Raw genomic sequence first — 15,364 nt, forward strand, 5'->3', positions numbered from 1 at the left:
GATCCACTCATTCTTTCAAATGAGGTTATTTAGTTTCCAATTAGTTTTGGGTCTATATCTCCCAGGTCCAATATCACATGTGATTTTTATTGCATTATGACCTGAGTAAGATATACTCTATTTCTGCCTTTCTGCAATTGATTATTAGGTTTTATGCCCTAGTACATGGTCAATTTTTGATAAGTGCCATGCACTGCAGAAAAGAAAGTATATTCCTTTCTAGCTCCATTCAATTGCCTCCTTTCTAGGAGGAGGAAAAACCTTTCTAGGTTTTCTAACAAGCTATTTAACCCTTTAACTGCCTTCTTGTTTATTTTATGGTTAGATTTCTCTAAATCTGAGAGAGGGAGTTTGAGGTCTCCCACTAGGGGAGTTTTTCTGTCTGTGTCTTCCTGTAACTTATTCAACTTCTCTAAGAATTTGGGTGCTATACCATTGGGTGCATACATATTTAGTATTGAAAATGCTTTATTGTCTATGGTACCTTTTACGAGAATATAGTTTCCTTTCTTATCTCTTTACATACTATCTATTTTTGCAACTGCTTTGTCTGAGATAAGGATTGCTACCCCTCCTTTTCTTCACTTCAGCTCAAGCAAAATATATTTTGCTCCAATCTTTTACCTTAACTCTATATGTATCTCTCTGCTTCAAATGAGTTTCTTGTAAGCAGGATTCTGATTTTTAATCCACTCTGCTATTTGCTCTCCTTTTCCCATTGGTCCATTCTATTTTTGTAAGAGTTTTCCATTCGACCAATTGCAGTTTTGAAAGAACTATTTTCTTTTCGCATTTGGCCAATTGTTTTTCCAAGATTTGTTTTCTTATTGCAAGTTGTTAATCTTCTCCTGGGTTTCTTTTCTCAAATTTTCAAAATTTTCCAATTGATGTTTTTAGGCTTTTTTTTGCTAGGCAATGGCTTTAATTGGCTTGCCCAAGGTCACACAGCTAGGTAATTATTAAGTGTCTGAGACCGGATTTGAACCCAGGTACTCCTGACTCCAGGGCCAGTGCTTTATCTACTGCGCCACCTAGCCGCCCCTTCCAATTGATTTTTAAACTCCTTCCTGATTTCTTCAAGGAAGTCTTTCTGCGATGGAGACCAAATCAAATTCTCCTCAGATGTTCTACATCTCACTGAGTTGGGGGTCTTTCCCTTTTCAGGAATTTCTCTATGGACCCCCTTTCACTGGTCTTTCTTCATTTTCATAAGATCTTGTTTTGGGGGAGGAGCTGGTTCACAGAGATTTGGTATTGGGATTCCTAGAGGCTTTACTCACTGGGTTCAGTAACTCCAAGAGGCTGGCCAGTAGGGGGTGCCAGAGGCTTTGCTCACTGAGTGTAATATCTCCTGCCAGCCAGTAGGGGGATGATGGAGGTTGGGATTTACCCTCCAGCCCTCACACTGTTTCAGACCATCAGTCCACTGCCATGCTGTCACTGTCTGGTTGTTTCTCAATGTAGTTCCCAAGGAGAAAAACCCCAGGGCTGATCTTAGCTTGACAGGCTCTCACACCCCACCCCCACTGACAGTCTGCTCTCTGTGATTGGCACACCCAGGATCCCTGAAGACAGATCTTGAGGTAGGTGTTGTTCTCCTAGCTTCTCTTTCTGGGTTTTGTCAACAGGATTTCTGTTAAGAGGTGTGTTTTGTGTTGTATATGCGTGAAGACCTTAGCACAGGACTTGGCTTCTCTCCACCATCTTAGCCAGAAGTCTCGGTATGAACAGTTTTATTGTTCTTTGGTGATACTTCCGTATTGCTCTCCATAAAGTTTCGATCCATTCACAACTCCACCAGCAATGTATCAATGTCCCAATCCTCCAACATTGATCATCTTCTCTTTTTCTTAATTTGGCTAATCTAATGGGTTTGAAATGATATCTCATTTTTGTTTTAATTTGCATTTCTCTAATCAATAGTGACTTGGAGCATTTTTCATATGATTTTATATAGCTTTAATTTCTTCATTTGAAAATGTTTTATTCATATCCATTGACTATTTATCAACTGGGGAATGAATTGCAATTTTTAAATTTGATGTAATTCTATATGTATTTTAGAAATGAGATCTTTATCAGAATTCCTGGTTGTGAAGATTATTTCCCAGCTTTCTGTTTTCCTTCTAATTTTGGCAGCATTGATTTTATGTGTACAAAACTTTTTAATTTAATATAGTCAAAATCATTCATTTTGTAGTTTACTGTGTTTACTGCAGTTTACTATTTCTTAACCAGTACCAGGCAGTTTTGATGACTGCTGCTTTACAGTTTAATTTTATATCTGGAAATATATATATATATATATATATATATATATATATATCAGGTAGAGATAGGCCACCTCACTTGTCATTTCTTTCAAGTTCCCTTGCTATTCTTGCCCTTTTGTTGCTTCAGATGGATTTTGTTTACTATTTTTTTCCATCTTAGTAAAGTCATGGTATGATAGTTTTTTTGGTATAATTAATTTGGGTAGAATTGTCATTTTTATTATATTAGTTCAACTTAACCATGAACATTTGACATTTTTTCAAATATTTAGATCTGACTTTATTTGGGTGAGGAGTACTCTATAATTGTGCTCATACAGTTGTCTTGGGAGGTAGATTGCCGGCAACAGTTATTTTAAATGGAATTTCTCTTTCTATTTCTTGCTCTTAGGCTTTGTTGTTCACATATAGCAATGCTGATGACTTATGTGGGTTTATTTTATATCCTGCTAATTTTCTGAATTTGGTAACTGTTTCAAGGAGTTTTTTTTTTAGATGATTTTCTCAGGTTCTCTAGGTATACTATCATATCATCTGCAAAGAGTCAAAGTTTTGTTTCCTCATTGCCAATTCTGATTCCTTCAACCTCTTTTTCTTCTCCTACTGCTACTGCTAGCATTTCTAATACTATATTCAATAGTAATGGTGATAATGGGCATCCTCATTTCACCCCACTTTTACTGAAATGCAATGCTCTGAGTTTATTCCCATTACATATAATATTTTCTGATGGTTTTAGATAAATATTATTTATTATCTTAAGGACAACTTCATTTATTCCTAAGCTTTCTAGTGTTTTTAATAGTGATGGATATTGTATTTTATTAAAGGTTTTTTCAGCATCTATTGCAATAATCATATGATTTATGTTGGTTTTGCTATTGATATGTTTAATTATGTTTAATGTTTTCCTAATGTTGAACCAACCCTGCCAACCTGGTATAAATCCAACTTGTTCATCGATATTATCCTGGTAATAACTTGCTGTAGTCTCATTACTAACATTTTATTTAAGGTTTTTGCATCAATACTAATTAGAGAAATTGGTCTATAATTTTCTTTGTCTGTTTTGGTTCTTCCTGATTTACCATGTTGGTATCATAAAAGGAGTTGGACAGAATTCCTTCCTCTCCTATTTTTTCAAATAATTTATGTAGAATAGGAATTAATTGTTCCTTAAATGTCTGATAGAATTCACTTATAAATCCATCTGGACTTGGAGAATTTTTCTTAGGGAGTTTACTGATGGTTTCTTCAATTTCTTTTTCTGAAATGTGGTTAAATAATTTATTTCCTCTTCTGTTAATCTGGGCAATTTGTATTTTTGTAAATATTCATCCATTTCACTCAAGTTATCCAATTTATTGGCATACAGTTCAGCAAAGTAGCTCTGAATTATCTCTTTGGTGGTTAATTCACTACTTTCATTTCTGATACTGGTAATTTGGTTATCGTTTTTTTTAATGAGATTAACCAAAAGTTTGTCTATTTTATTTTTTTTAAATCAACTCTTACTTTTATTTATTAGCTCAATCGTTTTCTTGCTTTCAGTTTTATTAATCTCTCCATTCATTTTCAGAATTTCTAATTTGGTATTTAATTGGGGATATTTAATCTGTTCTTTTTTCTAGCTTCTTTCTGTTTTATTCATATAGGCATTTCCCCTCAAAACTGCCTTGGCTACATCTCATAAATTTTGGCATGATGGCAAGTAACTTTTTATTTTAGGTTTTTGCAAGGCAATGGGGTTAAGTGACTTGCCCAAGGTCACACAACTATGTAATTATGAGGTGTATGAGGCTGGATTTGAACTCAGGTACTCCTGACTCCAGGGCTGGTGCTCTATCCACTCTGACACCTAGACACCCCTACAGCAGGTCACTTTTTTTTAGGTTTTTGCAAGGAAAACAGGGTTAAGTGGCTTGCCCAAGGACACACAGCTAGGTAATTATTAAGTGTCTGAGACTGGAGTTGAACCCAGGTACTCCTGACTCCAGGGCCGGTGCTTTATCCACTACACCACCTAGCTGCCCCAAGCAGGTCACTTTTAACAAAACTCTTTGTACTTCAGTTTTCTCAGCTATAATAGCTAGTTACCATTTATATAGTGCTTCAAGTTTTTCCAAGGTCAGCATATATTATCCTACTTGATACTCACATTTCTATGTTGTAGGGTCTATTATTTCCCCTGTTTTATAGATGAGGGAACTGAGTCTGTGTGAAGTCAAATCACTTGCCCAAGGTTACTTAACTAGGAAATAACTGGGGTAGTATTTCAATCTTCCAAACTTGTCAATGAAAAATTATTCTTTTACTTTCTTTTTAGTCTGGTATCTGAAATTCTTTATAGAAACTACTTTGTAAAACTTTCATAATTGTAGGCACAACAGTAGAAAGTTAGCATTATTTTATCTTATCATTTATCAGGAAGAATATTTATTTAAGGTTGAAAAGTTAGCTTAATAATTAATATCATTCATTTGTAAGCTGCAGGAATAGGACTCAATTCTGTCCCCTATCCTCCCTGCTATTAAATCAACAACTCACATTTATACCCCACATTGACACAACAGCAGGATTTCATGTATATTCTCTTTGAACCTTACAAGAAATGGTTGTTACATAGTTCTGGAATTATTGACTCTGTCTTTCAGATGAGGAGACTGAGAACCAAAAAGATTATACTTGTCTCAAATCACATAGCTAAAGAGCTGTGAGATGTGGGTCAAGGAGGATGAAACCTTCTAAGCCAAAGGTTGAACTATCCTGTGAACCCCTCTCTGATTCTGATCTTCTCCTAATCTGATGGAGTCTTCTGCCTTTGTTAGTCCAACATCCCTGTGGAAAATTTCCTGGACCTCTCCCTAGGCTAAGTAGGCCTCAACTTCATCTCAGCCACTTTGTAGGAATAGTAGTACCCTTTGCCCGAGTACCAGTTTATTCCATTGGCAAAACTGCCATGGGAACCTCCAAGGTACAAGCCATTCAGGTTAGAGTGATGACATTCCTTGTACCACCAGGCTCCACTATATAAAACAGCACAATTATTTGAATATGGGTCATTATCTCGATCTTTCGTTGAGAAGGGCATGTTGTTATGGTAGGTCAGTGAGTCCCCTGCAAAGGAAAGAACACTAACATTTATACATGGTTAGGGTTAATCTCTTTGGCTTTTTATTCAAGGTCTTTCACAAAGTTTTCTATCTTTCCCATCTCCTCTTACTGTTCCTATAAGTCATGGAATTATATCATCTCAGTTTTCAGATTTGTATTTAATGAATGGTTCATTCTTGGAGATGTCTAATGTTCCTTTCACTCTGACTTTTTAAGCTTTAAGGTCTCTTCCAGGTCTGACATTCTGTGTGCTAAAGTCCTGACCAGCTCCAATATTCTATGTTCTAAGGTCCCATTCACCTTTCATATCTTATCAGATGATATCTCTGTCTCCTGGTTCTCCTTTACTTTTTGTCCCACTGACCTTGCATAACCAAAGCTTAATTGTGTCTCACCTGCATCTCCTTCCACAAAACTTCCTAGTATCAGCTTGTAGTTTTCAGCTTCTCCTGCGATCTGGAATGATGTATACTTGGCAAAGGAGTGATTGCCTTCAAAGTCATTGAAATCTATTCGGAGCTCACAGGTTTCTATGAGGGAAGAGTTTAAAAAGATTTTGACCAGATTTTCCTAAGTCAAATGTCTGATTGGTAGCTACAGGAGTGAAGTCTTTGATAGAGACGTGTGGTCAGTGCCCCCTTGAACTTCTTATCTTTGTTCAGTTGTATCTGATGTTTTTGTGACTTCATTTGGGTTTTTTTGGGCAAAGATACTGAAGGAATTTGTCATTTCCTTCTCAAGTTTATTTTACATTGAGGAAACTAAGGCAAACAGAAGCGAGTGACTTACTCAGGGGCACACAGGTAGTAAGTGTCTGAGGCCAGATTTGAACTCACAAATATGAGTCAGCATCTATCCACTGCACTACCTAGCAACCTGCCATTCCTTACCTTATCAACCAATCAACAAATGAATGCACTGAGGGAGGTTAACACTGAAGTTTGACCTCTACATATATACAGATATATATATATATATATATATATATATATATATATATATATATATATATATATATATATATTATCTCACTGATTCTCACAAAAACTTCAGAGGTAGTAATTATTACCACATGGTTAGATGAATTGTTGAATGGTTGGGAAAGGAAGAAGGTAAGAAAGTTAAGTGGGATTGGGGAGAGGAGATCTGAACAGGAAAGGGATTCCAATAATACTCTTACTAGGACTTATTCTTTTTTTTTTTAGATTTTTGCAAGGCAAACGGGGTTAAGTGGCTTGCCCAAGGCCACACAGCTAGGTAATTATTAAGTGTCTGAGAACAGATTTGAACCCAGGTACTCCTGAGCCGGTGCTTTATCCACTACGCCACCTAGCCGCCCTAGGACTTACTCTTACTAGGACTCTCTCAATCTACCACCCAGCATTCAGTTAACTTGCAAGGGTTGTCCTTACTCTCCATCACAGAAGAATGGATGCATTTTGAGGTGAAAGATGCTAAGAAGGCCTTCACTACCAAGAAATTTTCACAGTGCCCTGAATTCAATATTTCACTGCTTTCGCTGCTTACTGCTTTCAAGTCCTGGGATTAAGTAAGAGGACTGCCATTTCTTCTCCAGTTCATTCGACAGATGAGGAATCTGAGGCAAAGAGGGTTAAGAGGCCCAGAATCATACAGTTTATAAAGATCTGAGGCCAAATTTGAACTCAGGTCCTCAAGATTCTGGCACTCTATCCACTGTGCCACTTAGTTGCCCAACTGTCACCACTGCTTTTTAGGATAGTAACTGTATCTGCTCCTTTTAGAGTGTCCAACTTCAAGACAAATATTACAGGGCAGGTATGTGTGTAGGTGTGTGATGGAGAAGATTGATGGCATTCCTAGGAAGATGGTGTGTATTTATTTTAGAGAAGGAAAAACAAGGTGGGAATTGAGACTGGAGCTGACCTGCACTGGGGTCTGTAGTGACCTGGGGGAATGAGTTCTTCAGATCCTTACCTTGAGCTGTCAGCAAATGAAGGTCATCATTTCCCAGCCAGAAGTTCCCCAGTTGACTGCCAAAACCTCTTTTGTATGCAGCCCAATCCCGAAAGAAATCCACAGAAGTATCTACTCGTCTCTGGAAAACCTGTGGGGGAATGAGTTCACAGAGAGAAACCCATCTAATGTCAATTCTGGAAGGAACTTTGGGAATCACCCAGTCTAACCTCTCAGTTTTATAGATGATGAAGAAACTTGGGCTCAGAAAAGGGAAGGAGAATTTTCCAAGGTCACATAATCTGTGGCAAAGCCAGAGCTTGATCGTGGTTCCTTAACCAGGACTCTTTATACTGGGTTATTCTACTGCTCTGCAATGAGCTGATACTTACAATCCATCCCCCACCATCAGTATCCATGTCACAGAATACAGTCATAGGCTTACAGGAAGAGAGGAAGATGGTATACCAGCCACTCAGGGTGTTCCCTTTACTGAACAGCTCTAAGCAGCTTTTACTTCCTGAGAAAGAAATGGGAGAAATCCAAAACCAGCAAAAGGTAGATGTTTATTTGTGAAATAAAATTAGACCTCATCTATCCTTGGATAAAAGAAAAACTGGGTTCTGAGTCTTCATGGTTTAACCCAAATTCCACTATCTCCATAAATCCTTCTGTAAACTATTCAAGTTCAACTTCTTTTCATCACTTCCTAGAATACTCTTATTATTAATTTTCTTTATTTTTAATGCCCATGGACCAGATCCAAGTTTGTTTTTATTTTCAGTTAAAGGAGTAAGCAAACTCAAACTACACAGGTCGGTAATTATTCCAAAACCACAGTCTTAGAGAATTTTCTCAGATATTGAGAAATAATGTCATTTCCTCAGAGTCACACATTCAGTATGTATCAGAGGCAGGACCTGAACCCAAGTCTTCCTGATTCCATTTACTAAACTACACTGCTTCTCATTAGTGTCTACATCTTGCCATATGTTGCTCTGTATAATCATTTTCTGTCTTTTGTGTTTGCGTTTTTTTTTTTTTAGTTTTCTTTTTGTATATATCATCTTCTTTTTCCAAGAGAAGTACAGGGTATTTCAAAGATTAGTGTATGCCTAACTTAGCTAGGCTAAAATTGCACTAAGAATTTTGGGACACCCCATTCAATTTGCTGATGAGGGTATAGATGAGAGGAGGAAGCTTCCCAAAACTTAGGAAGCTGACATTAATCAGGACTTGGGATTCAATAAAGCCATTGATTTCAAGTAGACCTTTGACTGAGCCCTCCCATCAGCTCAGGGCCCTAAACCACAGCAAAGTCAGGTAAGGTTCTAGGATTCAAGAAAACTCACCTTTCTTGCATAGGTCAATTTCTCCATCAGCTCCTGTACATGAGAAGGGAAAAAAATAAATTGGTTGTTCATGTATCAGTACCATTTTAAAGCTCATACATACACACAAAATGTGAGGTGACTGATGTAAGTGTTATTCCTGTCATCAATCCTGCTTTGATTTTAGAAAATGGAATTTAGAGGCAGTTTCTTGACTAATAGCAGACTTTTTTCTGCAGGAGACTGCTCCTGTTCCAACAGGCTGGGTAATTCTATTCATATAGTTCTTTGATTTGCCTTTAATTACTTACCTTTGGGACCCATAGGTCCTTCCTTCCCAGGAATCCCGGGGGGGACCTCTCTCCCCTGTAGATACCAATGAAATAGGATCAATGATAATAAACTCCAACATTTAACTTGAAATTCACCAGTTCCCCTTCTGGTCTCCCAACCCATACCCATTTCCACAAACTTCCTAGATTACAGGACTGTAAAACTGAAAAGGGACCTCAGAATACTTAGAATACTCCTCTTATTTTATAGATAAGAGAAATAATACCCTGTAGTGGACAAATATAAATAACTGAGGAAACACAAACCAAGCTAAATAATTTAGTAGCAAAACAGGTATAATATTGGACTCTCCAGTTCATCCAAAGACCCTGAATTCTGAATGAGGCAGATTTTTATGTATCAGAAACAATCAAATAAGACCAATTAATTAAAAGGAAAATAACTAACAATATCTAAGCCAGGATACAAAATTAGGTAATCTGATTTCTAATTGGAGGAAAGGTTGAAGACTTTCCAAGTTGGGGGGGGGGGGGGGGAAGAGTACATTTCAGTTAAGCTGGGAAGAAGGAGGGACTTGTGAGTAGGTTTTGAGGTCTTTCCTTTTCCAGAATTGAGAGATGCTGATTAACTGCATCTATCTGCATTTCGTGAAACAATAGATCAAAGTTTAAGCCATCTAGTGTCCCATGCAAAATAACAAGGATAATAAATGTGATAGCACAAGATAAGAGTCAGTATTTATCATGTAGAATCTACTTGGTTTACTCAATCACTCAACACTAAATCAATTGCAATTTCTAATTAATCTTTGCAGGGATTAACTCACTCACCCAGAAACTCTAGGTCATGGGGGGATTTGATCCCAGATCCTCAGATTCCAAAGTCAGCATTCTTTCCTTAGTGCTTTGGTCATCTTTTGTCAAACATTAGATCTTCCATCCACCTTGACTCTCCCCATATTGCACATATTATCTAAGATAGAGTCCAGCCCAACTTTGTTTCAGTACTCAATTTTTGCTTTAGAAGACCTGAATTCAAATTCCAGTTCATCCATTTTACTGTTTATGTGATTTGGAGTAAGTCATAGGTCTCTCTCTACACTTCAGTTGATTCATTTATTTTCTGACTAGATCTCTTATTGTATTAGGATAGAGAATTTCACAAAAAGAAACCCCTTCTACCAAAAATATTTCTGCAGCAACCCTGACAACTTGTAGAGATATAGAGTTCCTTGGAGACACATTGAGGTTAAGTGACATGCTCAGGGTCACAAAGAGGATATCAGTGTCAGAGGCAAGATTTGAATACAAAGCTTCCTAACTTTGAGGGTGATTTTCTTTGCATTAGGTCATATTGCTTCTATTATGCCATAATCTAGGCTAAGGTAAAACACTTACTTGAGGATGATCACATATGTAAAGGTTCTATAAACTAAAAATATTTTTTGAGTGCCATCATATCCCTTCCTCACTCTCCCCTACTACTATTACTATGACTACTAAATTACTTTTACATTATGATTCCTACTACTATTTCTATTGCTATCACTATTATGATTTCTACTACTATTACTGCTACTACTATTGTTATGATTACTACTATTGCTACTATGATTGCTACTACCATTATTATTATTACTCCTACTACTACTACTACTATTATTATTATTATTATTATTATTATTACTACTACTACTACCACCATTATTACAACTTACTATTTCAGTTCTCAATACTGGTACTACTCACTGCTACCATTACAATTAATACTGTTACAACTAATGTTAGTCCAAATTAGTCACCTAGATTGAGTTTGAATTAGCACCTAGCTTTCTGGGCAGACAAGCTAAGATATGACCTCATAATCATAGTCATATATTTACTAGTGGTTCTTTCAAGATATATTTATTTTCTCCAAGAAGTAATGGCATTTTCCAGCCTTAGAATACCATTATTTACTCTAAAAAGTATTTCAAATGCCAGAGTACATGATCTGAGAATTACAGATTATATATTAATTATGTTGTTCTTTATGATTTTTAGGGAGGCTGTGTTATATGGTAGATGACCTCAAAGCTAGGAAGTCTTCAAGTCTAGTCACTTATTCTCAAAATCACAGAACAGCAATTAATTTTGTTTTTTTGTACAGAGGGGTGGAAAAGGGGTGGGGGGGAGTATTTTGGAACCATGAAACTGGCCTAATAAAGTGGTATAGAACTCTTTGATGTGTCAACATGGTAGAATTATTATATTGATCATAATGATTGTAAAGTATTTGCATTTGTCATCTATCAGCAGACAGAGTATTTATTGAGCAACCCTGAGCATAGTGGTGTGAGGGATGCAAAAATAAGACATGTTCCCTTCCCTCCTGGATCTCTCCATGAATAAGAAAGATAATAATAGTAAAATAATTACAGTAAAAAGTAGTAGGAACAGGGAGGATTCTGAGTTTCATAAATAGTATTGACAAAGTTCCCTATCCAAATTGAGACAATGGTTGTTTGGGGAAGGTAGGAAAGGCACTGTCACCCTTTAATTAGGAAATTAAATTTGAAAACTTGAAGGGAATTACTGAAAGGCCCATAGGAGATCTAGCCAAGACTAGAGCTCAGATCTTCTGACTATATATGCTAAAGCAGAAACTAGTGAACTAAGCACCATTCCTCCAACACTTATTTATTTCTTAAAAGAACCTTTGAAGGATACTTATTTACTTTAGATAACATAGTGAAGAATCACAACTTACGGCATAAAGAACTTCAGTTTTCCCAGCTTTATATCATGTGTGTATTACATGTTTTACTCACATGGCAAGTGATTCAGTGCTCTTTGACTAATTCCAACTCATTTTCAGTCAAATTCTATGAACTCACAGGGTCTGTCATACATACCTCTCATTCCTTTGGAACCCTCTTTTCCTTGAGGACCAGGGGATCCAGGAAGTCCTGGACAGCCTTGAAGTACAGCAAGTTTGTCAGACTCCCCAAGACCCACAATCTTTATATCTGCCGGATGTGAAAGACACACACATAAGCATACATACATACATACATGCATGCACTTACATACACCCACACGGACATATATAACATTGAGTATAATGATTTCTGAAAGGTCCAAAGAACTCAAAAGACAATTAGCAGAAGGGACCAAAAGTCAAAGCTTATCCTCATAGTTTGGATTTGTGTAACTATAGGATATGACATCTTATGATGTTAAACATAAAATATTGAAAACAGTTTTAATTTACAGAAAAATCTGAAAATAGAAAGGTAATGCTCTTTAAAGAACAACTTTCTCTCTCTGAGCTCAGTCTGACAGAGTACAGGTAATCCTTGCCAAAATGATCCTGAGCAATTTGAGGGAGTGGGGGAAAGAATTAGAAGTAAATGAAAGGAGACTTGCCCTGGGAGAGGCTTTAGAAATAATTTAAAGATGTTAAGAGACAACATGTTGTATTGTATCAACCTGGAGTCTGGAGAAATATGATTTAAATCTGAATTTAGACTTTAACTACATGACCATGGTTAAGTCACTTAACCTCTCTGAGGTTCAATTCCTCATCATGTGAATGATAATACTAATAATGCCCATCTTCCAGAGAATCACATGAAATTTTATATATACATAAATATATGATATGCATAAATGTGTGTATATGTGTTTATGTGTAAGTGTATCTTATGTATATATGTATTTGCATATCTTTAATTGGCATTACATCATTTATATACACATATATACATATATATTTGCAAACATATAATGCTGTGCTATATAAATATAAATTATTAAAAACTTGATAAGTATAGAGCACTGTACCAAACAGATAAAACTTTAGAAAAAGATAAGTTCTTAGCCCTCCCAGTAGAGTCTAGTACAATGATGATGTCTATGAGATAATATATAATATTCAAAGTAAATTCATTGGAGAGTTCCAAAACAAAGTATCCAAGAAGGAAAGTCATTGTGACCTTGAGAGAAAAACTGATAACCAAACCAGTGCTAGGAGGACTATTACCTAGGTCACCAGATTCACACAACTTTTTCCAGTGAAATTTCCAGTCATTTATTAGAGAGAGAGAAGAAGGAGGGGGAGAGAGAGAGAGAGAGAGAGAGAGAGAGAGAGAGAGACAGAGAGAGTTACTCCTAGAGATTTCTATAAACAGCTATTTATAATAACTTGTATTTATATAGTGCTTTAAGTTTTGCAAGGCATTATGATGTGTACATATACATATATGCATATATGTACCTCCAAGGCTCTGTGTGTATATATATGTAAAATCTCATTTGATTCTCATAATAACCTGAGAGGCAAATATTATTATTGTTATTCTCATTTTATGGGTGAGGGAATTGAGAATATCTAGGTGGTGTAGTTGATAAAGCAGTGACCTTGGAGTCAGGAGGACTGGAATGAATCTGGTCTTTTGCCCACTTCCCCCACTTGAAACTTACTAGCTGAGTGCCCTTGGGCAAGTCACAATCTTGAGTGCCTCATAGCTGAGTCCATCTCCAGTCATTCTGATTCATATCTGGCCACTGGACTCAAATGTTTCTGGAGGAGAAAGTGAGGCTGGTGACTTAGCATAGCACCCCCTCATTCAAATCCAATTCACCTGCTTGTTATGGCACCTCCCTGATGACATGGTTCTTCAAGAATGAAGGACAAAAATCTTCAGGAGGAAACTGAGGGAGCAAGAGATTAAATGATCTATCCAGGGTCACAAAACTAGTAAGTATCAAGGGCAGAATTTGAACTCAATTCTTCCTGACTCAGTTTTTTTTTTTGTAGTTTTTGCAAGTCAGTGGGGTTAAGTGCCTTGCCTAAGGCCACACAGCTAGGTAATTATTAAGTGTCTGAGGTGGGATTTGAACTCAGGTACTCCTGACTCCAGGGCTGTTGCTCTATCCACTATGCCACCTAGCTGCCCCCTGACTCAGTCTTTCTAATGACTGCATCATCTAGCTGCAAATATAAGTTTTTGGAATAAAAGGAAGGGATAAAAGGTTGGGGAGAGAAGACATTCTCCTACCTTGGAGAACACAAGGTTATAGAAAAGAAATGAGAAAGGACAGTATTGAGAAAAATGAGTCCCCCATGTTCCTCAGGAGCAGATTCGGGAAGGAATAATAGGTCTAGATCTTAGAGTTATCTCTGGGAATCTCACTCACCTGGACACTGGCTAATCTCCAGAGCAGTGCAGGTTGTGAGGCACAGGTATGCCAGGAGCCAGGCAATCCTACCCATGGCTTGAATGGGCTCTTCAACCTTAAGGTTCCAATCACTTTTTGGTCCCTTTGTCTTTGACTGCCAAAGGCTGTCAGATCTTATAAAGGGATTGAAGAGCCAGCCCTTATCCTCCCTCCCTTCTTATTTCTTTTCTCCCCTGGGGTGAAGTGTTTGTTTTGCCCCCCTGATTAGCTAATCTGAAAGAATGCTTTGCCCTCAATGGCCCTTCAGAGTTTCCTGCTTCCTATGAATTCTTTATTTTTCTTTTTTTTCTTTTCAGAATGATTTCCTGATGGATCAATGACTACCTCTCTTTGCATGACAGATATGCTTTACTTCCTTCTCTGATCATTTCCTCTCTAGCTTCATCAGCTCTAGTCTTGTATATCTCAGAGATCATGCCTGCTGAGATTTAACCCTTCCATCTTCTGAATTACAGTACTGAGATACTAATTGGTAACTCTCTGACCGTCTCCTTCACTAACTACCTTGGTCCCTACATCAGACACTTTCTAGTCCTATAGTTCATCCCTTTTCACCTACCCAAGTCTAGCACCATGATCAAATCAACTCTGCCATAATTCCTTGGAAGAATGTGTGAATCTTTTTCTGAAACAACATGCCAACTCCCATCCACTCTCTAAAGTATAAATTTTCTTCCCTTAAAATGGAAGCTTCTTTAGAGCAGGGATTGTTTGTACTTTTGTTTTTGGTTGCTTAATGCTTAGTATGGTACTTGGCACATTTGTTATCACTTTTTTTTCAGTTGTACTCCACTCTTTATGACCTCATTTTGAATTTTCTTGGCATTTCCTTCTCCATTTTTACAAATGAGGAAACTGAGGCAAATAGGATTAAGTGATTTATACAGAGTGGCATAGCCAGTAAGTGTCTCAGGTCACATTTGAATTTAGGAAGATACCTTTTCTTGACTCCAGACCCAGTGCTCTATGTTGTCATGCATGACTAACTTAATGGAAAGGCCAGTCACCCAAATAGCTCCATTTTCAGTTGTCCTCTGGACCTTTGAACAGGTGATCCCATGTTGTCTTTGGACAATAAAGTGTTTGCTGTGTAGCATATTCTGAATTTCTTCCTTTCCTTCAGCATTTATTGTCTGTTATTCAGGAGCATTTATCACCTACTGCTATGTACTGTTAGTTATTTCTATATGCATGC

At 37.1% G+C, this 15,364-nt stretch overlaps 1 protein-coding gene across 1 annotated transcript; it reads right to left on the reverse strand.

Moving 5' to 3' along the window:
- Positions 1-2,323: 2,323 nt before the first annotated feature.
- LOC141505170 (ficolin-2-like) lies at positions 2,324-14,298 on the reverse strand. Its single transcript, XM_074210735.1, has 8 exons — positions 14,128-14,298; positions 11,837-11,954; positions 8,965-9,014; positions 8,675-8,707; positions 7,715-7,842; positions 7,344-7,473; positions 5,783-5,917; positions 2,324-5,390 (listed from the first exon to the last, which is right to left on the reverse strand). Exons 1-8 carry the CDS (start codon positions 14,201-14,203, stop codon positions 5,143-5,145), a joined length of 918 nt encoding a protein of 305 aa, XP_074066836.1. The 5' UTR covers positions 14,204-14,298; the 3' UTR covers positions 2,324-5,142.
- Between the last annotated feature and the right edge of the window lie 1,066 nt (positions 14,299-15,364).

The sequence above is a fragment of the Macrotis lagotis genome, chromosome 1 (assembly GCF_037893015.1).
Source record: "Macrotis lagotis isolate mMagLag1 chromosome 1, bilby.v1.9.chrom.fasta, whole genome shotgun sequence".
Classification (NCBI taxonomy): domain Eukaryota; kingdom Metazoa; phylum Chordata; class Mammalia; order Peramelemorphia; family Peramelidae; genus Macrotis; species Macrotis lagotis.